At 37.4% G+C, this 24,710-nt stretch overlaps 1 protein-coding gene across 9 annotated transcripts in view; it reads left to right on the forward strand.

Moving 5' to 3' along the window:
* mtd (TLD domain-containing protein mustard) overlaps positions 1 to 24,710 on the forward strand; it is a 652,551-nt gene that overhangs the window by 339,306 nt on the left and 288,535 nt on the right. For 7 of the 9 annotated variants that reach the window (XM_083130051.1, XM_083130052.1, XM_083130055.1 and 4 more), the window contains 2 exons: positions 5,132 to 5,191; positions 23,615 to 23,733. In XM_083130051.1, the coding sequence (XP_082986177.1) occupies positions 5,132 to 5,191; positions 23,615 to 23,733 (179 nt within the window). Of the gene's footprint in view, positions 1 to 1,922; positions 2,004 to 5,131; positions 5,192 to 23,614; positions 23,734 to 24,710 lie in introns of those variants that run through there. The other 2 variants (XM_083130054.1, XM_083130056.1) reach the window with 2 other exon arrangements.

Below are 24,710 nucleotides of genomic sequence, written 5' to 3' on the forward strand. Positions count from 1 at the left end.
AGAGATGTTGAGGGAAGGACTCACGCAATTTTACCATTCCATTTCTTTTTAGTAGTTCGCAGTGAGACGTGTAGATGGCAGCAGTGTGCAGGAGAGTGGCGGTTAGGAATTTTACAGGCCTTGAAAGACGCTTGAGTTGATCGGTGTCTCCTCGGAGCTAGACTTTAGTATTTCCTTTGATGAGAAAGTTCGCGTAGTTATAACCATTAGGACATTTAACTAGAGTATATTTAAAGGAATACACGAGTACTAATTGGTAACGGTGAAAGAAGACGTGTGTTTACAACCGTGCATGAACGTAAATACTTGACATTACTTTTGCCGTCTCTCTCTCTCTCTCTCTCTCTCTCTCTCTCTCTCTCTCTCTCTCTCTCTCTCTCTCTCCCTCCCTCCCTCCCTCCCTCCCTCCCTCCCCTACATGCATACATTTGATTTTTGTTATTCAAATGTTCGCTTTTCTGCCACGTTTGACTAATCGCGACGATGGGGATGATATGATGAAAGGCAGTGTGGTTTCTCACAGGAAATTCCGGAAATTCTGCTTGAATTTATTGGCCCCGGAATTATGTGTGAAAAATTGCAACTTTCATTAATGCAAATCCCATTGAATTTCTACATATTTATAAATGCCCTTAGGCAGGTTTTTTCACAATTTAGCTTTTATTTTTTTTATCGGGGAAGGAGAAGAAAGTTGTGTGGTAAATAAAACAGAATTCTCTCAGTCCGTTTACTTCTTTAGTGTCCTTTGCAGAACAATCTATCTGACAGACGGAAGATTATTGCAAGATAAGATGTCTTGAACTTGATTTGGTAGTTTTGAATTAGTAAGCTAAGTTCGGCTATATGTATGTGTGTCGGGAGGGTTGCATAATTGAAGTAAGATTTGCGTACATAAACATGAAATGTTGATAAAAAGTAGTATTCTCAAGGTATTTTTCTAAACATTTTATGGATATTTTGAAGACAGTTTTTGAACAGGTTTTAGAAACATCTAGAATCCTGGAATAGATAAAACCCTGAGAATTACTTCATTTTTTTGCAGTCATTATAATCAGAATTTAGTTCTTCATAAAGTTCTGGGAGAGCCCAGAGCAAGTGAGCTAATAGTTGGTGGTGATTTGAATTCTTTTGAATAGCCAGAAAAATGAGGACAAATGATACTTAGTGCGTTTAGATACAAAAAGTGGATTCTTTGATCCTCAGCAGCTTGTATCTGTCAAATTATTTGAGGGGATACAAGGAATACAATTTGAATCCAGGCATTTAAGGGTCTGTTCTGATACTCCTCCCAAAAATTTGCAAGGGTACAATCTACCCCATCGTTCCTGTTTAGTGTTGGACAATATATCGCAATATTGAAACAATATCGTCCAGGCGATATCAACTAGACGATATTTTGGCGATATATCGTGAAGATATTTTGGCGATATATCTTCACAATATTTGGCGATATATATCGTGGAGACGATGTATCGCCGATATTACGATACGAAAAAATATCGTATCGTATCTTCTGTGACGATATTTTCTTGACGATATATCGCGATATATAATTTCCGATATCGTCCATCCGTATTCCTGTTCCACTGGTGTCTGAGTTACTTTCTGAAAGAGTGATTTTAACTGTAACATAATTGGGGGGAATTTTCCAAACACGGGTTTAATAGAATTTGTGGCTGATAATTTTGTAACATTTAAAATATATTTTCTCGGCTAATGACGTTGTGGGTTATTGAGAAAGCCACCTTGCATCTTCGCGTGGGGCTGTTTGCGCAGCGGTTTCATACGGCTCGTCTGTTGCATAAGAATGATAACCGCGTGGTATTTCCCGTATGAAATTCTCCTGTGACGTGCCACCGCTCTGCTCTGCCGGCCACCGTGGTCATTTACCTCGTCCGCTGCCATTTGCACAGAGCGAAGTTCCATGGTGGCGTGGTGGTGTTCTTGGTGCCATAGTCTTCCACCATGAAGTTCTTCAGCAGAAAGAATTGGTTTGCCAGAAGGTATTATTAGTATTTTTATTAATTTTATTTTTATTTTTTGCCGACCTCCGTGGCGGAGTGTTTTATGTCCTCTGCGTTAATCACGACCATGAGGGTAATGACTGATGCATGCTTTACGGAGGTTTCGAACCGCGGACCCATACACTCGTCCATAGAGAAAGCCTAAGGCTCGGCTGGACTTTGGGCCGCCGCCAGGGTAGCTGGTTTCGAATTTTCCCCCCTTTTCGAAAAAAAAAAACATCATATTCCAAAATTTGAAAAATTATACTAATATTTAACACCCTAGCAATATAGCGCACATACCACCATCATCACGAAGAGCTCTGCTTTTACTACCTCTTCACGTCTCATTTTCAAGCTAGCAAACTTACAATACACTTGCAAGAAAAACACCAGCAATGACAATGTCAATAATATATGTTACTATGGTTACTATGAACCAAAATTCATAGCTCTCTAGACATTAAACAAGATAACATCAACAGGAATTGAAAATCAATAAATTAAAACAAAATTGCATGATATTGATTTTGAGCCTACTAGGTGTTCCAAATAAGTAATAATAAATAAATAACAAACGGAAAAAGTATAGAAAATGTTCAATAATGAATGTTCAATTGTTCAATACTTAACTGAGAGCGTGATTCATAAGTAAGATGTCAAATATTAAGGTGTCCTATTTTTTTGGTTCAGCAGTATGCCACATGACCTGCCCACCTAAGTCTTCTTGATTTAATTTTCGGTATACGTATTATAGAAATTTCAAATGTTTTTACAGCAAATTTTGTACCTCCAAGTTCGATCGCACCAAGAAACCTCCACCAGCAAGAATGCGTTGTTTACTTGTCTACCGTGAATTATACAACGGAGAAAGTAGAATTTTTGGTGTTATGTTCAAGGAAGGCATTTCTAATTTCATAAAGCATCACTTTTATGACAAAGGATTAATGATTTTTTAAGGCTTTTTTGTCATCCGTGACTTGTAATTACTAATGATATAGCTTTCACTATGTCAGTCTGTGCCTGTCCCTGTGGCGGAGTGGTTATCACAGCGCGCTACGACTCCAGAGGTTCTGGATTCGAATCTCTTCCTAGACGTGGGTGTCCTTTGTGAGTGTCCTTCATCAATTTCATCATATCATCACTCATATTCATCGTCGTGATGTGTCAAAAGTGGAAGAAAAGCGACGCTAAATTAAGAGAATCATCATGGTATTTATGAGATGACACTCTCAAAAGCAAAAAAAGATGCTCTGAACAGGACTGGAACCGTCGTGGCGGATCCACACCTCAACGAGTTCGGCGACTTAGATGGCAAATTAAAATTGCATCTATATGCAAATTATTCGGGTAAAACTGTAAGAGAAAAGCTTAAAATATGGGGTGAATTTGCGGTATAGTTTGTCTCCTTTGCACCTTACTCGTGGATATCTCAGGATAACATGTCGACTATATTATTGATGTTTCCGCTCACACTTTCGAAGTTATAGTGATTATTAGGGCTAGTTTCATGACTTAGCATATTTTTGGGGGTATGGGTGATATGTTCCCTAAATATATAGAAATTCATATTATGAAGAAACTAATTGAATTAAGGTGCTTTTTAAGGGCATATTTTGCCAATTTTGCATGATATAGCATATTTTGATGAATTTTAGGTCATATTCAGCATATTTTGGCATTTCAAGAAATATCCAGTCATTTTCGAAATGGGTTCATTCTTACTCCCATCTTTACTTGAGAGTTTTCTTTTGACTGAAGCAAAAACTTTTTTCATTTTTATTTGAAAATTTAGAGAAAGTATTCATTGTGCATTGCAACTCAGGGCTCATAAAGTGAACTAAAAATAGTACGAATGTGAAAATATCTTAGCACTTAGATAGATGTTAAAAACAGTCCAGTTATAAGGGCATATTTTTCAAATTATAGTGCATATTTTGTAAAATTTTTGGTAATGAGAGCATATTTTATTTTGCATATTTTGGTGTTTTTAGGTCATAAAAATGCTAGCCCTAGTAATTTTTATGGGTCCCCGTGTAGCAGAGCGATTATCAATTTTGCCTTTGGTGCGATTGGGTTCTGGTTCGTTCCTGCTCAAACCTTATAAATTGGCTCGACTGGACCTTTCGGCGTCGCCTGCGAAACTGTTTCCGAAAATGATATTCCAAATTCTGAAATATTACATCTGCTTAGAATTCTTGTAGAGCTTTCATGTGAATCTTCGTGTGGTTTTCTTTTGCTCTTGTCTGGAGATTCGCAATAATTTCATAGGCTCACGTTGCCGGGAATCGATCGCGCATATGTAGGCAACAGAGAAGGGAAATCACAAGAAGGTTCACGTGAATGGTCTAGATTCCAGAAGGAATTGTAAGCTGATTAATATTACAGCTTTTGTAATGTCATATTGGTTTTTGGAAAGCAGAGGAAAATTCCAAAACAGCATCATCTGGCATCAGCCTTAACTATACAACATCGTACGAAAAACAGCTTGACAGGTCTGTCGCAGGAAACCTAGTTTAGACAGTCGGCGCGGCACAGCACAGCACAGCACAGCACAGCACAGAAGTCAAATGGTAAGCAATACATTACGAACCCCACTTGAACCGAAGTGTGCCTTGCTCGGTGATTGGTTACGTTCCATTTGATTTCTCTGCCGTGTCGTGCCGTGCTGACCGTTCATAGACCCTCAAATCAATTGTGCTGCACGGATCATAAAGTAAATCATCTCAGACTTGGAATATATTAGTTTTGGTGGTCGAATTTTAAAAATACGAAACTTTAAAATATGTTCGGAAGAAAAACTAAATAGAAATAATTAATTGTCAGCCTAAATCCTTGGAAAAATTCTCGTGGAATATCTGTTTTTTCTTGTCTCTTAATTAATTTACTTGCCAATATTTCAGATAAAAAAGAAAAGATATCCGGTAAATGACGCCCGAAATAAGTGAGTGATGTTAGTTCTAGATGTGATACTGTTTGTCCAATCATGTAGTAATTAAGTTTGCTGATTTTCTTTTCTTTCTGTGTGTACGATTGTATTTTTGTGATATTTTTCTGTTTTTTTTTGTTTGTTTTTTTAAATTTTGATTTTTTTTCTGTTTACTTATTATTTACTTTCTTGACTTCAGAGCGAGGAGGGCTTCTCAAGATGTCACTCGAACGTCTGACCCGATCGTTCCTTGGATACGGTGAGTCAACAGCCCGCCACTACATCTCGCTTTGCTTTTCTTAACGCTTCTATAACTGAAGGTGTGCGGCTGCTGACTAACATTTTCTCCAGTATCTAACCTTATCTGTAGACTGAGGGTTTAAATGCGCTGGAAACTCTAGCAATATTTATGCATGCAGGTGTACGGAGTATGAGCTCCAGTTATGCAAGAGTTTGTGCATAATTCGGGGGTAAAGACTAACTATTGTCAGTCCACAAGAGGATTAAAGTCAGTGTCTACAAATGCACGTATTGATCAATCAATGAATCAATTCATAGACAATTCTGCAAGTTCATTATCTAGTAAAATACAGGAATGTGCGTAAAGAAACACATCAACTGATGCATTAAAGTCCAGCTCGACATAGGAAGAAATACTGACTTACATCATATTATGCATTTTGGCGTTACCTTTACAAGTGATATAGAAGAATGCATGAAACTGTAAATCTGAATCTTGGCAAACTCCCTTATGGTTAATGGTACAGGAAAGAACCAGGTATCGTCGTAAAGTCCTTAAAATGCTCTACAATTATAATGTCAAAATGTTCAATAATGCTTTATAATTATTAAGTAATATACAAAAAAACACGTTAAAACAGGTAATGAAAAATCAATTTTCTCCATTTTGTTTATATATTTCAGACAATGTGTCCAGTATACATAATATACTTGATTTAATAAATTCCCCAATTCATTTTCTTTCATTTGGTGCAAAAACGAAGGTTCTATCGCTATCCTGTGAGAAGTTATACGCGTTTAAAGATTGCACTACAATTCTGACGGCGGCCATATTGATGACGTCATATCTCCGAAACACGCAACGGGATTGTTTGGGGTTTTTGTGAGAAATACATTTCAAGTAGTACTACATGCTCCAGCAAGCTTCGTTTCATTGTTTTTATAATGTCCAGGTTTCCCTCCAAAAATGCGTAATTTGATACTAAAATGCCGAAAAGCACACTTCTGTGCATCAATCATAGATTTTATGCATTTTTTTTTTTTTTTAAGGAAAATTATTGTGTATGACAAAACCGTACCACTTACCTGAGATAGTTTTGTGATGTCCAAGAAAAGATTGAATTAAGAATATACCAGCACACAAGCAAGTTCTTCTTACAAAGTCAGGTGCTTTTGTTTACACTAACTTCGCTCTCGCCTTGGACGGAGAATACTTTTCGAAATTGTTTCGGCATAAGTTTGCAGATGTTATTTTTGGTGTAAACGTTCAACATTTCTCATATCAAACTATACAATGCGTTAGTGAAAATATAACTTTTCCTCTACGAAACCACAGAAAATTAGTACTATTTATTTAATTTGCTGTGAAATGGTGAGAACAGGCTGAAGGCTGCAATGCAGTTAGAAATAATAATAATATATCTCTAATGGACATTCATATTTACAAGACTTACAAAGTGAGGGAAAGTTTCTTACATCAATGAAGCAAATTATATAAATACAATATTGACATCTAGATTAAATAACATATGTAATTAAAAACAACAGCTATAATATATAGCTACAATCGTTACGAAAAACTAAATAATAATAATAATACAGTAACCAATTACTGTGGGTGTTTTTCATATACTCTTTGTAATTATCGATTTCAAGTTCTCAGAACATATTTCAATCATACGGTATTGATATTAGACTGCCACAAAGTATTAGTTCTACACTGTTAGAAGTTATCGTAAAATTTACAATATTCCAACGTTACAAGAAAGGAACAGAACCTATTTTTATTTAATTTTGAACATTTTAACGTGCATGAAGAAAATTATAAATTGCAGTTGAGTGCACAACATAGTTTTTAAAAACGAAATAATTAACATTTCAAATAATGAGGGTATGGATGGTCATATGTTTATGATAGTTGCGTGACATCGGAATTGACGGTGTGCCCTTGACTACAGTGCGACAGCATTCATTACCACTGCGCCACGTGGGAGGCTCAGAACCCATTTCGATATAACCACTTCACTGTTTATTTAAATAAGATATGGATTCAGATTCGAAACATTGTGTACTGAACGTGCTTTACAGCGAAAAATAGGGAATACATAAGAAAATTTCAGTTGAAAGTATACTATTGTATAGAGAAGTGTATTTCATACTTTTGTAGATAACTTAGGTTCTATTTTGGATATACGTATTTGCTGTCCATTGCATGGAGTGTAAATTATTGGAATGACATCAGAGCTTTCTGTAGAAATCTTGTATCATATATTTATTCCAGGAATGCAAGTTTTATACTGTACTTGCATGTGCTTCTTAATATCCTATGTATATTGCAGGAACAAGAGAGATTTTTCAAGTATATATTCACGCCTTTTACTAGCAGTAAATAGCAGTTCTTTTGCGCACTTCTCATATTATCATATTTTATATGCCCATTGTGGCGACAAGCCATTGACATTGTAGCATGACCGCCAGCGTTAAAACCTCAATTTGCTTCTGAGAATGTCGTATTTGTATATATTTCCTTCTTTTGATGCCAACCAGGAGGACACAAAGTTTCCAGCTCTAAAAGAAAATCCGTCCATGTACACGTGAGAATAATCACGGGTAGGACTACATTTTTGACAAGCAACATTCTTTGTTACAGTTTCTGTACAGTGAATTATGAAACTAAACCCACATTTATAACTATTGGTGAACAATTTTTTGACAGGTAAATCACTTCCTCTTTACTTAATGAGAACCTATCCAAATGACAAACAAAATGGTTGACTCACAAGATAAAATTATTAGTAATCTCTGTTTTGCAAGCAATACGGGTAATGTGTAATGGGTTTAGGCATTGGCGGATTTAGCGGGAGGAGCACGCGGGCACGTGCCCCTCCCAAGAGGTATGATTAAGTATAGGGTGATTCAAAATACTGTTAACACTATATGGGGAATGAAATATTTGCTTAAAGCAGGAAACTTTGCTGCAATGACACGAATTTATTCGTGTTTAGTGTGTGAAAGTCTGTTTGTTCAATTTAATCCAATCAAAGAAGTAAACCTAGACGGTGAGTAGTACATTTTCTATTTCACATATGGTGTTGACGTTTTTTTTAATCACCCTGTATTATGAAAAGTGTTGATAGTAATATATTACAACGAACACTGTTTGAGCAATCCTTTCTCAGATAGTAAACAAATATATCAAAGTTTAGCACAAATACACTAATCAGGGTCAGATTTACTAGACACTCAAAAAAGGTTGACGCCGTAATCGAACCCGCGGTTTGCAGATTAGAAGGCAATAGTGTCAACTGATAACACATATATTTCCCATGTTCGTGACAGTTTCTCCTGAGGAAATTAATTATCAAGTTTGTCCCTTTCTGTAATCATTGTTGACAAATAAACGTAGAACTACGTACTACCATTTCAAAGAAACTAACTAATGCTACCACCTTATAATCAAAGGGTCCTGGGTTCGTTTCCTGCTGGAGGTACATTGTACAGAGGTTGGGAATGGGATTCCACTTTAAAGGTTCAGTCCCAACAGTTAATCTAACCAGAAATTTGACTTAAAACGAATCCTTGTAATTATGGTTGGCTCACCGATGGTGCAGTGGTAGCGTCATCGTCTTCTAATCAAGTGGTCCCGGATTCGAAACCCGGTGGAGAGAGACAGTGGTTTGGATCCCACTTAAACTGTAGGTTCATTACAATTAGCCTTTCTGTGCTTAAAGTGGACTTAAAACACCAATTCAATCAATCAATTATTATGCTTATGTGAATAGTACATATATTTTCATGTAGTATATAAGTTTAATCCGTGTTTAATATGTAGAAAAATCTGCACATTCTCTTTCCAGTGTTAGATAACTCATATCCTTACAGCATAATCCATGTCACTCCCAGAAAAAAGAATCTAGATTCGTCTATGAGAATTCAAATAGTTGCATTTATTCTCAGTTAGCAACACGGGTGGTCCAGAAATTTGTCAGCAGACGCAGTCAGCATGTACCCAAGTACTGACCATAGAAATAATTGCAGAGAGAGATCGAGTTTCGCTGTAAATGCAAGATGCTTCGTGAAGGGTGTGTTGGAACATTCTTCTGTTATAGTGGACATTGTTATTGCGCGTTATGCATTCCTACATACTCATCTAACTCGAGGAGAGACGTAAGCGTAAAATGACAGCGATGAGTTGTCATAAAGATTACGAGCCATTCGCTTCCTGTTATTTCCACACCACACACTGACTGCAGGTGTTGTCGTCTTTCCTTTCTACGTCTTGGTAAAATCACGAAACAATGCGCCTCAGAATGTCATGGGCAAGAAAAAGAATTCTGTTTCCTGAAGAACAAACAAGTATCGCTTTGCATTGTTCCTATCGTAGTTCTTACGTTAGAAGTACTTAACCATGTTTCGAGTTTTAGTTTTTAAGTCCACTTTATGCTCAGATGGGCTAATTGGGGCTGGGCCTACAGTTTAAAGTGGAATGCGAAGCAGTACATTTGGGTGACCAGACGTCCTGATTTTCGCAGGACAGTCTTTTTTTTTAGAGTCATGTCCTGCGGTCTGCGATGCAACACCAAAAAACCTAATATGTCCTATTTTTCAATACCGTCCTGCAAAACATCCAGACCTAGTTTACCTCTGTGAAACTGTTAGTGCCTTTTAAATTAATAGTGTTGTTAGTTTGCAGAGATATACTTGTAGATCTAAAAATTTTCAATCTCGCTTCGATCGCGACCTTGGTCTTATTGTAAAGCTTATTCATTGTTTAGAAGCAGATATTGAGTGCAGTCTGTTCATGATATGATATGAAAGGTACCGACCGAGTGATGACTAAAAGTATATGCAGGGGCGTTTTGAAAATTGAAAATAGCCCAATTGTGTGGATTTGCATGTTTGATGCATTGATGAGATGATTACTACAGCTGCGGTAAGAGACAAATTGATCAGTATTGATTAATATTTTAATTTTAATATTATTTTTGGTAAGGAAGTAAGGACACATACATAAAAAAAACAGTAAGAACGAGAGAGATAGGAAGATTAATCTGTAAAATTAAAAAGATGAGCAGGAGGAGGAACGAAAAAGAGACAAATGTATAAGAAGGGAAGACCTCCGTGGCGGAGTGGTTGAACGCTAGGACGCCACGGGCCCTGGGGTCGAATCCCGTCCTGGGCAGGTATGTTCTTTGTGAGTGTCCATTCATGAATTTAATCATATCATCGTTCATATTCATTGATGCAATTAGCCAAAAGTGGGAGGAAGGAAAGCAAATCAAGAAGAAAACTGATTATAGAGAATTGTGTAATATTTCAAGAGACAAGTAAGCATCATGACTTTTCCTTTGCCAAAGGGCTGGGAGCACTTGACGGTGTTGTCTTTTAGTTATAGCTGCAATCCCCCCCCCACCCCCATCCATCCATACATATCCTGCTTTTCGTCTCAGGAAATCTGATCACCCTAGTATACATGACTCCACTGGGTTTCGAACCCGGAACCCCAACCATTTTTGAAAACCTAGGTCGTGATGAAAAACATATACAGCGTGGTTTCTAGTTCTTTCTGTGTTCTATATTTGACGTCCCTTTTTGTACTTCTTGAGTTAATCGACATGGGAAAACATTAGATGGGCACAAAAGAATGATATTCATGCACACCAACAGTTTTCCTTACTTATTATTTGAAATGTTGTTATTTACTGATTTCAATAAACACTCCATCACAAATCACGATAACAAATACAGAAGAAGAAGAAGAAGAGGGCCTCCCGATGACGTAGCTAGTGGTAGCGTCGTCGTCTTCTAATCAAGGGGTCCCGGGTTCGATAACCGGTGGAAGTACATAGTGGTTCGGATGCCACTTTAAACTGTAGGTCCAGTCCCGATTAACCTTGCTGTGCATAAAGTGGACTTAAAACACCAAATCAATCAATAAGATAAATAAGAGGAAGACCCCGACAAATGATTGGGTGAGCTCGGGTCCCATGGACCCATATAAGTTGTCGCCTCTGAAATGGATGATGGGAAAACACAACATGAGTCCCACAGAGGATTATACTGACTGTGATTTTGATTTAATTTGATTTGATGGATTTTACTTCTCTTTTCTGCCACTTTTGGCCAATCGCGACGATGGCAACGATGGATGACGAAAATGGTGACAAAAACATACCCAGGGAGGGACAAAGGTCCAGTCCCGATTACTCTTTTTGTGCTACCGGACGTAAGAACAAACTTAATCAAAATCAAAAGGGGGCACATTGCGTCACGTAATTGTGTTGAATACTCCGCGTGGGCCAACCTGTATACATTCACCTTTGGCGTAGACTGCATGAGGTTTGGAACATCAGACATTCACCAATTAAAAATTACTTGCAGGTGAGCGAGAGATTTGCACACACACACCTCCTACCCCCGTCCGCGAAGATGCCACTGCGCTGGGGGGTAAGATGGGGGCGAATCCACGTCAACGCGAAAGCCGTGTAACTCTGGTATTGATTTCCTAGGAACCGCCGAAACTGGATCCCGCAACTGGTGGGCGAAGGGGGTTGGGAACTGGGTCATCCTGGCAAAGGAAGGGCGTTTCTTCACGTGCTTCTTTCCTTCGGGAGGCTGACTCGTGTTGTTGGTCGCCTTCAATTTATTCTTCCCTTTGCGGCCAAGGCATCGCTTGTTACTGTACAATCACCGGCAATAAAACGTGGACAATTAAATACTGAAATGCTCGCTTCTCTGCGAGGCGTTGTGTGTGTTGCCTAACTCTGCAACGAGAAGTGAATTTTAGTAGCAAATTTTAACCGGAAAGTTCTACTATCGTTGTAAAGTTAGGCAATACACATTACGCCTGAGCATTTCAGAACCGAAGTGTCACATTTTTTGCCGGTGAGTGTACCTTTTTCCCCGTCTGGATCAATCATTTTATCCTATATCCAGCGGCAGGTATTTATGGAGATCGCAATAATCACAAGTTTGCTACACTGATTTTAATTAAAATTCACGAACTGTGAGGTTCTGATTTCGATTGATTGGTTTGGTGTATTTTACTTCACTATTCTGCCACTTTTGATTAATCGCGACGATGACGATGCGTGATGATATGATGAAACTGATGAAAGGACACTCACAAAAACAATGCCTAGGCTAGGGTTCGAATCCAGGACTCCTGGCGCCGTAGCGCGCTGTGCTAACCACTCCGTCATGGAGGTCGGCTGTGAGGTTTTGACCGATAATATGTCGAGGAAATAATCGTCAAATGGGATCCTAAATGCAAATTTTCATGAACATTGCATTTTAAAGCGAATTTCGTGTGCTGGATTTATTTTATTTATGTGTTTTTCGTTTGGCATCTACGCGAGTCTGTTGTTCAGCTGGACTTATCAAATCCACAAAGACTCCAAGGTTTACAAGTCCCCTTCTACGGTGATATAAATGCCCCAGATTCTTTTCTTGAGGCCATTTCATGTTTCTATGTAAAATACATTAATATTTTGTGAAATACCAACAATTGATGTAGATGCTTTAAAGATGTTGTCGCTGGTAACTAATGCAAACTCTGAAACGGTGGTTTTTCTCTTCCAAGATGTAATTAGATTGATAGCAGCCTTGGAATATCGGGGGGGAAAACAATCGAAACACTTGCAATGTCGCAATTTGGATTTGTGATTTTAGAGAAAATGCAAGGGGAAAAATGATGAAATGCATCAATTGTAATATAATTCTATTTTGAGCAATTTTCATCAGTCTCCGACATGAGCATGAAACAATCTCCATTGGCAGCCATATTAAAAAAACACAAGTGGTAAAATTAATTTCCATGAACACCACCTGCCTCTGCGTATATCCATGGTAGTGTTGTATGGGTTGCCAAGTACTTATCCCCCTGCCAAAAAAAAAAGAGAGAGATGGTTTGGTGAAAATTTCGAAGTTTCAATTTCCCACTTTTATCATTGTATTGATGTTCATATAATTCCTTCTAAAATCAGCCTAGCCTTTGGACATCATAGTCTCAGATTTTGAAGATAATCTGTACTTGAAAATACCCAAGTTGTAAAAAGTCGATTGTTGAAATTCCGCTGTCATCCAAAATGACCATATCCGTTTTTAAAATATTATAGCGGCTATTGTATGGTTAATAATATTAGTGATTAATTGTTAAAAAAATCTATTTATGGTGCACAGAACTGAGATTGATAGTCATTATCTCTCTGCATGCAAGATAAGTTACCCGATCCTGGAATCCATGTTTGGATTTGTTATATTCAGATTTAAATTTTTAAAAAATGGTCGCGTCCCGTTTCTGTAAATTAACAGGTAGAGAGAGCATTGAATGTTAACTTTAAATTTTACAGTAACTTCTAACAATGCATGGAATGAACCACAAACTGCAAACATTTTTTTTGGGTCAATCGTTTCATTTTTAGTGGTCCGATATTTGAAACTTTAAATATATATATATATATATATATATATATATATATATATATATATCATAACTTTGAAATTATTGACCATAGAGATTGGAGACTGCTCTTGTTTTAAAGTTCTTGCTCTACTATTACTTGTACTATTTTTTATACAAATAACAATAAAGCTTTGATATTGTAAAAATCTGAAACTATGAGATCTAAAGGCTTGGTTAACTTCACATGAAATGAACCTTTCCTATCATAATATAATTTCCATGCGCTTGAAATATTTCTTCCGCTTCCTTTAAGAACATTACATCTCCAATGGACTGCACAGAATTTCATACCATCTGGCATCTGAATATTTCTCCAAATTTTATAAATCCGTTTAGAACCTCCAGTACACAACAGAGTGAGATGTTTTCACAAAAGTGAATGGATTGAGAATAGAAAGGCATTAATTTATTTATTTATTTGCCATCTACACAGATAAGATATCTCCAATTACAGAGACATTGAAACAATATAAATAATGTAAATATGAATATAAATCAAATTAAATATCATGCTCACGTATTACATGGATATAACTATAGCATGAATATATTTACACACTGACGTGCTCATATAAAATAGGTATAAACTATCCATTAACCCACAACCATACAGAGACTACAGAGTACGTACGAAGATAACATTTGTCCAGAATAAATATAACCATAATAGGAAAGAAATAACAATGAAATAAATTCATACACCTATTAATGGACATATATCTTATACGTACATATATCTAGATGTAAAGGGTGTTTCATAGGGTGCGGAGGTTTTAAATCGCTTGTCATTTTTTTTGTTTGAAGGTTGGCAACACTGCTCTTATCATTTTCGTTATCTCTTATCATTCCGATTATTAATTGAGCAATTGTTTTTTCTCAGATGTTCAGCGGAGTTGCCATGGAGCGGTTCACTATCGAGCAACGCGTCATTATTTTCGAAATATCGACGCGTTGCTCGATAGTGAACAGCTCCATGGGAATTCAACTGAAAGAAATATTGCTAAATTAACATTCGGAATGAGATAAGAGATAACGAAAATGATAGGAACAGTGTTGCCAACCTTCAAACAAAAAAATGACAAGCGATTTATAACCTGCGCACTTTATGAAACAACCTTTACATATAAACACAATTACAACACCATTAAGCCTTGTTTCTATGATATGAAAAACTCAATATGCTGACCAAGGCAGTAATTTATTTTATTATAAAACATAAACTAAACGTAACGTTTCAACCTTCTAGCAAGGTCTAGATAATAAATTAATGCCTTGGTCAGCATATTGAGTTTTTCATAGACACAATGTATTAAGCAATTGTGAAAGTGTCTCTGTCAAGGGTTTCTTTTATGGCATTTTATAATCGAAAATATTAAAATTATCATTAACCCTAAAATGTTTTTCTTTTGTTATACACGATACATACATAAATTTAAAATTTTTACAAGCTTCATATTTAATACAATGACGGACACTTCTGGGTTGTTAAAATCCAATAAACTTTCAGTGGAATTGTTATAACTTGTTGATGACCTAAAATATCTCCAAAAAGTAACCTGTAGAATGACCTTTAAATTATTAAAACATGACTTAAGATGGTTAAAAAATGACATATTTTTTGCTCTTAAAATGAAAACTTTATTTTTTCATAAATCAGAAGAGAGTAGTTGAATAATTCGATAAAATACGTTGTTTAGTGGTTTAAACTACTGAAGCAAAGGGAAAAAGCAATTAAGTGCTTACGTGGTTTTCTTTATTTTTAATTCAAGGTTACATGAAATGTACCGCAAGGTTTATCTGTATAAGTCATTCACCTCCTTTCAGAGTGAGTCTTGCACGATACAGTAGTCGGTCATCATCTGAAAATATATTTGTTTCGCGTGCATCAGATTATAATTCTTTTATATCGTGACTAATTTTACTTGAAAACCACAGATTAAAGTGATAATAGTGGCCAGCAAGGAAACCTCAAAATAGTTTTCACACGAAGTGTTTTAGGTTTTCTGGAGAAAAATAAATTTTCCACAATTAGTTATTTAATCCATTGCCAAAGTTAGTTAATATTCTGTTTTTGCATTGACCATATTTTAGAATAATGACGAATTTGCTAAATAGACCATATCAGGAAATTTAAATACATAGGTTATCCTAGCAAATGCATTTAAAATTCACGAAACAACGGGTGAGGAGTAATATAAATCTGAAAAATGCAACACCAACCGCAAAAGATATTGAAAAATGACCTAAACGCCAAAATTGCTTAAAATGTGGGGAAATTTAAAATAAACACAATGTTTTCTGGTTGTAACTGAAGGTAAACGGACTGCTATCAGCTTTAGCATTGTTTTCAAGGCTCAGAAAAACATATGAATTTTCACCAACTTCCAAGTCCCAGTTGTAACCGAGAAGTTTCCATGATCGTCCATGACATGATGATTTCAGAAGAACTCACTCATTTTCAAATACAACATTCAGTATATCCGTAGAAAGCAGGAGCCAGAAACGAACCCCCTCTGTTCGTAATTCCATACCGGTCGGTAGCTTGTTTAGTTAGTATTTTGAACATTGCGTAGAACGTCTACTTATTAGAAGTTCACTTGGAAATGTCTAAGCACAAAGCACAATATTTTCTTCATTATACCTGAGCTCACTTTGGATTTGGAACCAGTGTTGCTACAGGAAGGAAAATTTCCCTGTGGCAAGGAAATTCGGGTAGAATTTTAGATGAAAAGAGGAATTTCATGAAAAAATAATAAAATTCCAACGAAATTTGAAAATATCCGGCGAACATTTTCAAATTTCAAGCTCTTTGAAGTGTGAAATAAATATTCCTCTACTTTGTTGCGTAATTTGTACCCCTAAAATGAAACAATTCAAATTTGGCTACGAAACAATGAGTTCGCATTTTCATTCAGCTTTTGTAAATCTTTGAATTTTCATACTTTGTAGCATATATTTTTCACAAATTGTACAACTTCCGTCCCTATTTTCATCAATTCAGCCTAACTTCATATTTTCTGATCCAATGGAAATAGTAATGATCGACTACTAGTAACAGTAAAATTACAAAATGTGTTCGCGAATCGAATTTTTGTAACAAGAGGGGAAACTTTTGATGAGAAAGGGAAATTATTCTGTCTATTTGTGGATGCATTTTAGAAATCTCGTGGAGGTAGTAGTATAAGATGTACAGAACACCAGCTGACTTTTTCTTCACTTATGATGTGTCTAACGGTGACTGGCTTCCGTGGCGGAGTGGTTAGCACATTGCGCTACGATGTCAGAAGTCCCGGACACAAATCCCGGCCTGGACAGCGGTGTCTTTGAGTGTCCATTCTTCAATTTCATCATATCATCACTCATCCCCATTTTCGCAATTAGCCAAAAGTGGCGGAAAAGCGAAGTACAATTAAACCAAATCAAGCATCTAACGGTGGACAAGATTGGGATGGTATTTAAGAATGAAAGGAGGAAGATTAAAGTACAATTAGATAGAGGCACTATAACCCTGTATGTAGAAGAGAATTACCACTAGGGCACATTTACATCGTATATTCTAAAACCAGCCAGTTATAATCAAGTGTTATAAGGGTAGTTTGAAAAGTAAGATAAACGAAGCAGAGATGACATACCATAATCGAAATCGATGCACGGTCCATAAGTTTGATCCTTCAAACGAGCCCCTGCAGAGATTCATCCCAGTGCGTTGTGAGGTTATTGTTTGATCACGCGAAGTAGGTGAACGTGCAAGCGTTTAAAAAAATGATGAACTAAACCACCAGAACAATGCACCTGTTCAGTTGTTCCAGTTGTTGGATCATCCACCCTATTAGCCCGATCTATCTCCCTCTGACTTCCATTTGTTCTCTAACCTCAGAGATAGGTCGGAGGACAACGATTTCCCGAGAACAATGAAGTGATTCATGCTGTGAACGGCTATTTTGCAGACCAAGAGAAATAATTTTATAAACAATAACCTGACAACGCACTGGACTCGTTTGAAGGATCAAACTTATCGACCGTGCATAGATTTCGATTATGGTGCTGCCATCTGTGCTTCGTTTACTTTACTTTTCAAACTACCCTCGTAGAACTAGGAGTCGTTTCAATTACAAATGCCCACAACTACAGAGCACAGAAACACTTTCTTCGCATTGGAAATCAACCTGGTGGATATAGACGTTGACAAAAAGAAAAGAAGCATCTTCAGCAATTCTGAAGAAATTCTAAAGTGAACAACACACGAGCTGTAAATAACCTTCACCAGATGCACCCAACAGTTCCACAGTCGTTGGCAGAACTGAACGGTTGCACAAGTTAGCTCTTTTTAAGAAACAATTATACGATCCGAAATTTAGCGACTCTGGAAGATATTTGAAGCTGTCTGGACACTGAAGATATTAAATTCTTCCTTGCATATTTTGGTTAAAAATAAAATAAACTTTGCGGTTAAAGAGTATTCAGTCAATTCTTCCTTACATCTTTTTTTGTTAAAGGGGAGAGTTTGGCGGATTCAAGAGAATGGTACACGGCAGCGTAAACGAAAAAGCCTGCTTCTTAAAATAACAGTAAAAGTATTCCTGTACATGTGCACACATGCCATGGAGGCATATGGGGGTGATGTGGAGGTAGAGCTCCACATATTCTTGATTTTGGCCATAGTTGGGATGATGTGATCAGCATCACACCCGGCCGCCTTTCCCCCCCTGCTACCCATTGATTTGAGACCTAGAGCCGCTTTTATGCGTGGACACGTCCGGAAAAATTCCAACCGTGGACACCTCGGGAATCGAACTCGGATCTCCCACGTGGCAGCTACCGCAGCTCTCTCTTAGTGTCCACAATCTGTGTAGTTACGGAGCGGTCAGATCAAAATTTGAATTACCCGCAAATTTTCCCATTCAAGTCCAGTGAGATTAGAATCCAAGATTCGTCCATCGATTCTTCAATTCAGGATTCGTTACCCTGTTGTAGAATCCAAGATTCTTTACTTGATTCTGGAATCCAATGATCGGTATTATATTCTGAAGTGTGGGATTCGTTAACCCGGTCTGAAATCTGGGATTCGTTACTCCACTCTGAAATCTCGAATTCGTTACCCGATTCTGAACTCGAGGATTTTTATCTGATGATTGACTCCGGGACTCGTTACTCTATTCTGGAATCCAAGATTCGCTTTCCGATTCTGTAATCCAGGATTCCTTAGTAGATTCTGGAACCCATGATTCGATTCCTTACCCAATTCTGGAACCCATGATTCAATTTCTTACTCGATTCCGGAACCCATTATTCTGTTCGTTACCTGATTATGGACCCCATGATTCGATTCGTTATCCGATTCTGGAACCCATTATTCGATTCGTTATCCGGTTCTGGAACCCATTATTCGATTCGTTATCCGATTCTGGAACCCATTAGTCGATTCGTTACCAGATTCTGGAAACCCATTATTCGATTCGTTACCCGATTCTGGGCCTCCCCGATGGCGCAGTGGTAGCATCGTCACCTTGTAATCAAGGGGTCCCGGGTTCGATACCCGGTGGAGGCACATAGTGGTTCGGATCCCACTTTAAACTGTAGGTCCAGTCCCGATAAGCCTTACTGTGCATAAAATGGACTGAAAACACAAAATCAATCAATCGTTACCCGATTCTGGAACCCATGATTCGATTCGTTATCCGATTCTGGATCCCATGATTCGATTCATTACCCGATTCTGGAACCCATTATTCGATTCGTTACCCGTGAAGAATCTTTCAGGTGTCAGGATTTCACGCAACTTCTGCTGAATGCAAATTGCCAAGTGGAACTATTTGAAAGCGAGTTCAACAAATTTCACTTTCCCTTTTCAAGGCCTTCTGAGGAACGAAGTATTACAAATTACCATCCAGAAGTTCTGCATCTCGACTCTCATCAGCATAACAATCTCCCTTCTATCTTTTTCTTCCAACTTTGCCGTAGGGAGAAAAGTTTGAACTGAGTTGCAAGGCCTCTGAACGTATAAATACATATTTTTCGACGTTTTGCCTCCCTCTTTAGTGTTATTCGATCTTCCCCTCGACCCAGGAGGGTATATTTTTCTTCAGTTTTTATCTGTTTGTTTGTCTTCGGATAGATAATATTGACATTCTGTGCAACTTAATCACATCAAGCCGTTGTTCACATCTACGTAATGTTTCATATTATTTGGGGGGCGTCCTAACTGACACAGCTTCTGATAGACTATGACCTTTCACTCCATCCTTTTGATTTTCTTGTTATCTTTCACATATTTGTAATTTGTGATTATTTTACATAACTTTATCGCCTCTCCAGGTTAAACGAATCAATAAGAATAAATGTTAAATAAATATATTAAATGGTGAAACAAGAATGACTTTGTCCAGGATTCAAACTTAAAATCCGTTCGAACTAGGTCATTTACAAACCCCACTAGCTTCAGATCATTATTCCTTACTTGTACACGTTTAAAATTGCTAGACACGCATATCCCTTATTACCCTTGAGTAAAATATTTTCCCTTTCTTGTTCTTTGAGCCTGAAAAGTTGGATTTTGACTCTGAATTTGAATTTTAAGCCATGCGTTTCTGTCATTGTCCAAATACGTAAAAAAAAAAAATAGTGATAATGAAATAAAATTTAAAGAGAAAACACCTGAAAATATGTCGCACCAAAATCACGATATTGACATAAGTTTTTCCGCAACTCCTTTTTTTTTCTGTAGTAGACATTATCAGAGAAACTCTCTGAATCATGAAATTCTACGGAGTTGTATAGTAAGGATACAGGACCATTATGGTTTAACATTCAAAATTCGTCTGATTAAAAAAAAATGAATATTTCTAACCTAAACGTTTGAATAATTTTAAAATCTGCTTTTTCAGCCTTGGGAAACTAATGGCATATACGAACAGTCGGACACACTCTTCTGTGATTCCAAACCAACTTTGAATCTAAGAAACCTTTTTTTATTATTATTGTAATTAATGTACGTAGTAGAAAGCAAGATAGCAGAAGAAGGGACAAAGTTTTAAGTTAGAAAATCTCCAGTGTGTATTCTGCATCTTGTAGTAAATGGTTTAAGAAGTGTAGCATCGTAGGGTGGGATTGATGCAGATTTACACAAGAGAACACTTGAATTTCCACTGAAAATATTTCCCCCACAAATTTCGCTCTGTATGTGTAATATTTAATAATAGAAGTGAAACGTTTGATTTGTACAGTCGGAAGAAATTTAGCGTTGTTGAGTTGTGTTTTGCATTGAACACGAATTTCTTGTAAAGTCACAATCATCCAGAATGTGAAACCATTGTCTGAAACTCGATTTGAAAAAAAAATATTTTTCTGGGGGGGGGGGAGCAAGTCCACATTATGAGTTCATCTCTTGCATTGTCTTCAGCGTAGGACTCCGTATTTCAAGTACGAACCAAGTTTTTGAATGGGGCTATTTCTTTCGCTTTTTAATGTAATCGCTACTTCCTGCCGTTACTTTCGAGAAATTCGTGTTTGGAAGTTTTGCCTCTTGGCAAAAGGAGCTCTCCTACCACGCACAAATTGCAAAATAAAACTAATTTCTCTTCTAATTTTAATTGACTGATCAAAAATGTTTTGACAATCCTATCAAAGTAGTTAGTATTGCACTAAATTTTAAGAAGCCTTTTCGCTTCCGTACCCTGGGAATGTGGAAATTATCCCCCGGATCCAGTATAATTTCAAAAATAGACAGAAACCTGTTATGAACTCATTTTCTACACAAAATTATCTCATACAAAAATATTTGATGTGGCTATTAGATATTTTGAAAAAAGAACAATTATGAGTTTCTCTTTCTTTGCCACAAGAATGAATCCATCGCTTCAGGATCCAAAAATGGATCAAATATTTTACAGGGCCAAGTGAGAGAAGCAAGAAACAAGGTATCCTACCAAAATTTCATAGGCCCGTTTCTCTCGGAATTAGTCAAACTCCGGGGGAAAAATATGCTACCAATCCCCCTGTCCTGATAATTCCAAACACTTTTTTAGTCGAGGCCCTCGCCTTGAGGATGAGTTTCCACAATCAGAATAGGTTTTTCTACGTGGGTCCCTCGTCAGCCCACGAGATTTTACCCGACCCCTGGCAGTTTTCGGCAATACTAGTTCATTAATTATTGAAAGAAAGGAAAATCCTAGGAAGTATTTGTCAGACTCGAACCCGGGGGAACCACGATTTTATCAACGAACAAGGTAGCAACAAAAAGTTAAAACTTTTTCGAATGTCTGAGATGATTGTTGGCTTTTCAGGATCAATACCTCATATCTCAGTTACTATTCATCGTGCCCCCGCGATTCTGGAAAGAGCAATGTTTCATTATATAAAGTTTTGATCCTGTTTCGTGTTTGAATATGGTAAAAACCGGTTTTATGTTCGATGATCATTTTATATTTGTTGGGAAACGTCTGAACTTCATTTTTCGAGAAATTTGTGTTCAACAATTGCTATTAGTGTATACTGGATTTTCTTTCAGAGATAATTTTTAGAATTGTGTGAATCAAATCCAGCAGTCTTTTATTACGAGACGGCCACAGGGGGGGGGGGGTCACCTCAATGTTAATTCATAATTCATGCACAAAAAAAAAGTACGCTCACAACTATTCTTCGTGGCGTACATCCTTCTTTTAAAATGCCAGGAACAATGAATGAGAATAAAAAAAATTGCCCAGGCGCATTAATAAGCTTTTCATGAACTGCCACCTGGTTTGTGTAGAAAATGCTGAGCCTGAAAAGCTTATGAATTCTGACATTTTTTGTATACTTTCTATGATATTTTCAATATTCCGATACCGAAAAAATATACGTGATTATCTTTCTTTTCGGGTATACACATTTAATTTAAGTGAAATGTGGATACATGATCCAAAAATGGATTTCCCAAAAAGTGAAGAGTTTTCCGATATTTTCAAAGGATGTAACGACGAAAAGAAGTGGAACCTTCACGCGAATTGTAGCGTGACTTCCAGGACAACACACAGAATTATACTCCATATCTCGATTTCTGGATACGATATCCGATAAAATATATGAGAGACACATAAATTATTTAGGCTCAGACTTATTCCATGATTCCCAAACAAGGAAAATTCTGTTTTCCCTGTTTTATTGAAATTGCAATTTTCAAAATGTAAGAATTAATAAGCAGGTTTGAGGTTGTATGATGTATGTATCATAATTTTTATCTGGGGGGAGCAAGGAGACTGCTAGCTCTCCTTTCACGAAAAAGAAAAATGCGGTGCGAAACCACTTGACACATCAAAATGAATGTATTTCATACCTACTTTTTGACATCTCGTTTCCGAAATGGTGCCAACATTTTGGGCGAGCAGATATAATATGCGATTACTGGTTTGCGTAGAAAATGAGAGTTTTGAATCAACGGGGATTTTGGACTTGAATAGCAAATGATAGAATTCAATTAACATGTACCAGCAACTTAAGTACAAATAATGTGCGTGTGTGTGTATATATATATATATATATATGTATATATATATATATATATATATATATACTGGGTGAGTCTTTTAAAAGAGGCCCCCTGGAAAATGTGATCCTTGCTTGTAGGCAACCCTGATACACCGAAGAGAAGAGCGGGACAGAGAACAGTCCAGGATATGTCATGTCATGTTGTAGAATATGCTTGGCACCGATATCCTGTATGTATGTGTGTGTATATATATATATATATATATATATATATATATACACACACACACACACACACACACACACACACACATATATATATATACACGTGTATATATAACCTTTAAAGGTTATATAGTTTTCCCTTTATACTGGCGATTATTTTAGTTACCTACCAAAAAGGGACATAAAAAATAGGAATTGTGTTTATCATTATAACGTTATATTTTTCCTCGCTGTACATACTTTAAGGCATTCTTCCGCATGCTCTAAGTAGTGTCTGTATTTGTCTTCCAGGAGCAAGAGTAGGAGCGTGGACCATGGCTTCTCGCCACCCTTTGACCTTGACTCCCTTCGAAGCAAGGTCGAAGGTCGCTTTGACAGCGTTGGGGAGAGCTCGGAGAGGCTGGACCAAGGTAAGTGGCATCAGCGTTATTACTCTGTATTTTACCTTTTTGGGGAGAGGTTTTAACTCGTAAGTACAGGATACTTCCCTTAATGGATGCTCCAGAGCCAGGCCTGGTAACCCGTCGTACTTGTGGAAGAGCGTTCTCGTATGCACGTGTGTACTGCAGAGCGCCTTTCGTTGAAAGGGGAAGGGGGGTGAACGAGGAAGGCGTCTTCGTCGGTCGCGGTCGTGCAGTGTGACATTTTAATAATGGCAGTCAGAAAATATATTCGACTAATCAGGTGCGCATGGAACTTTGAAGTGCATTTTCTCGGAAATTTCTCGCTAGTGCCTTGGCATATAAATACCTGTAGGGTACCGTACCACTACACGAAGTCCCGTTCCAAGGTGGATGTAGCAACCGACGTAGCTGATGTACCATGCGACATGTAAGAACCTCACGTGGGGTTTGAAAAAAAGTAGCCGGGAGCCCGTTTCAGATAGGATAATTTCTCGAAGTGTTGTTGAAACAGTGAGAAAATGGCTCCGAGATAGCAATATTTTCCCTTCCTGGTTCTTGATTGATGGCAGCCTTGCTCCAACAATCCATCACCCGAGGCGTGTCGCTGTTTTTTGCTCCTTGCGATTTCGAGGTCCGCCGACCAGCATGAGCGCAACTTGTCACTCGAGGCGGCAGAAAATATGAATCCGAAGGCGACAATGGACGAGAATTGCTTCTTTTAGAGTCCAGCGAAAAAATTGCTATTGGAATTTCTTTAGTGGAATTCATTTTTCAATTGTCTTGCCACCACGGTGTACAGAGTGTGCCGAAAAAGATTGTCCATCGAACTAGAGTTTCTACTTACAGACATAGCATCGCACTAGGTACCGAAATGTTATTCGACTATTAGTTTATTAGTTTTCTTTCCAGTCTCCGCGATGGACTGGTTAGCGTAACGCGATACGACGCTAAGAACCCTAGGTTCGACTCTCATGTGAGGTGAA

This window comes from Lepisma saccharinum, chromosome 10 (genome assembly GCF_977018435.1).
Source record: "Lepisma saccharinum chromosome 10, izLepSacc3.1, whole genome shotgun sequence".
NCBI classification, from domain to species: Eukaryota; Metazoa; Arthropoda; class Insecta; order Zygentoma; family Lepismatidae; genus Lepisma; species Lepisma saccharinum.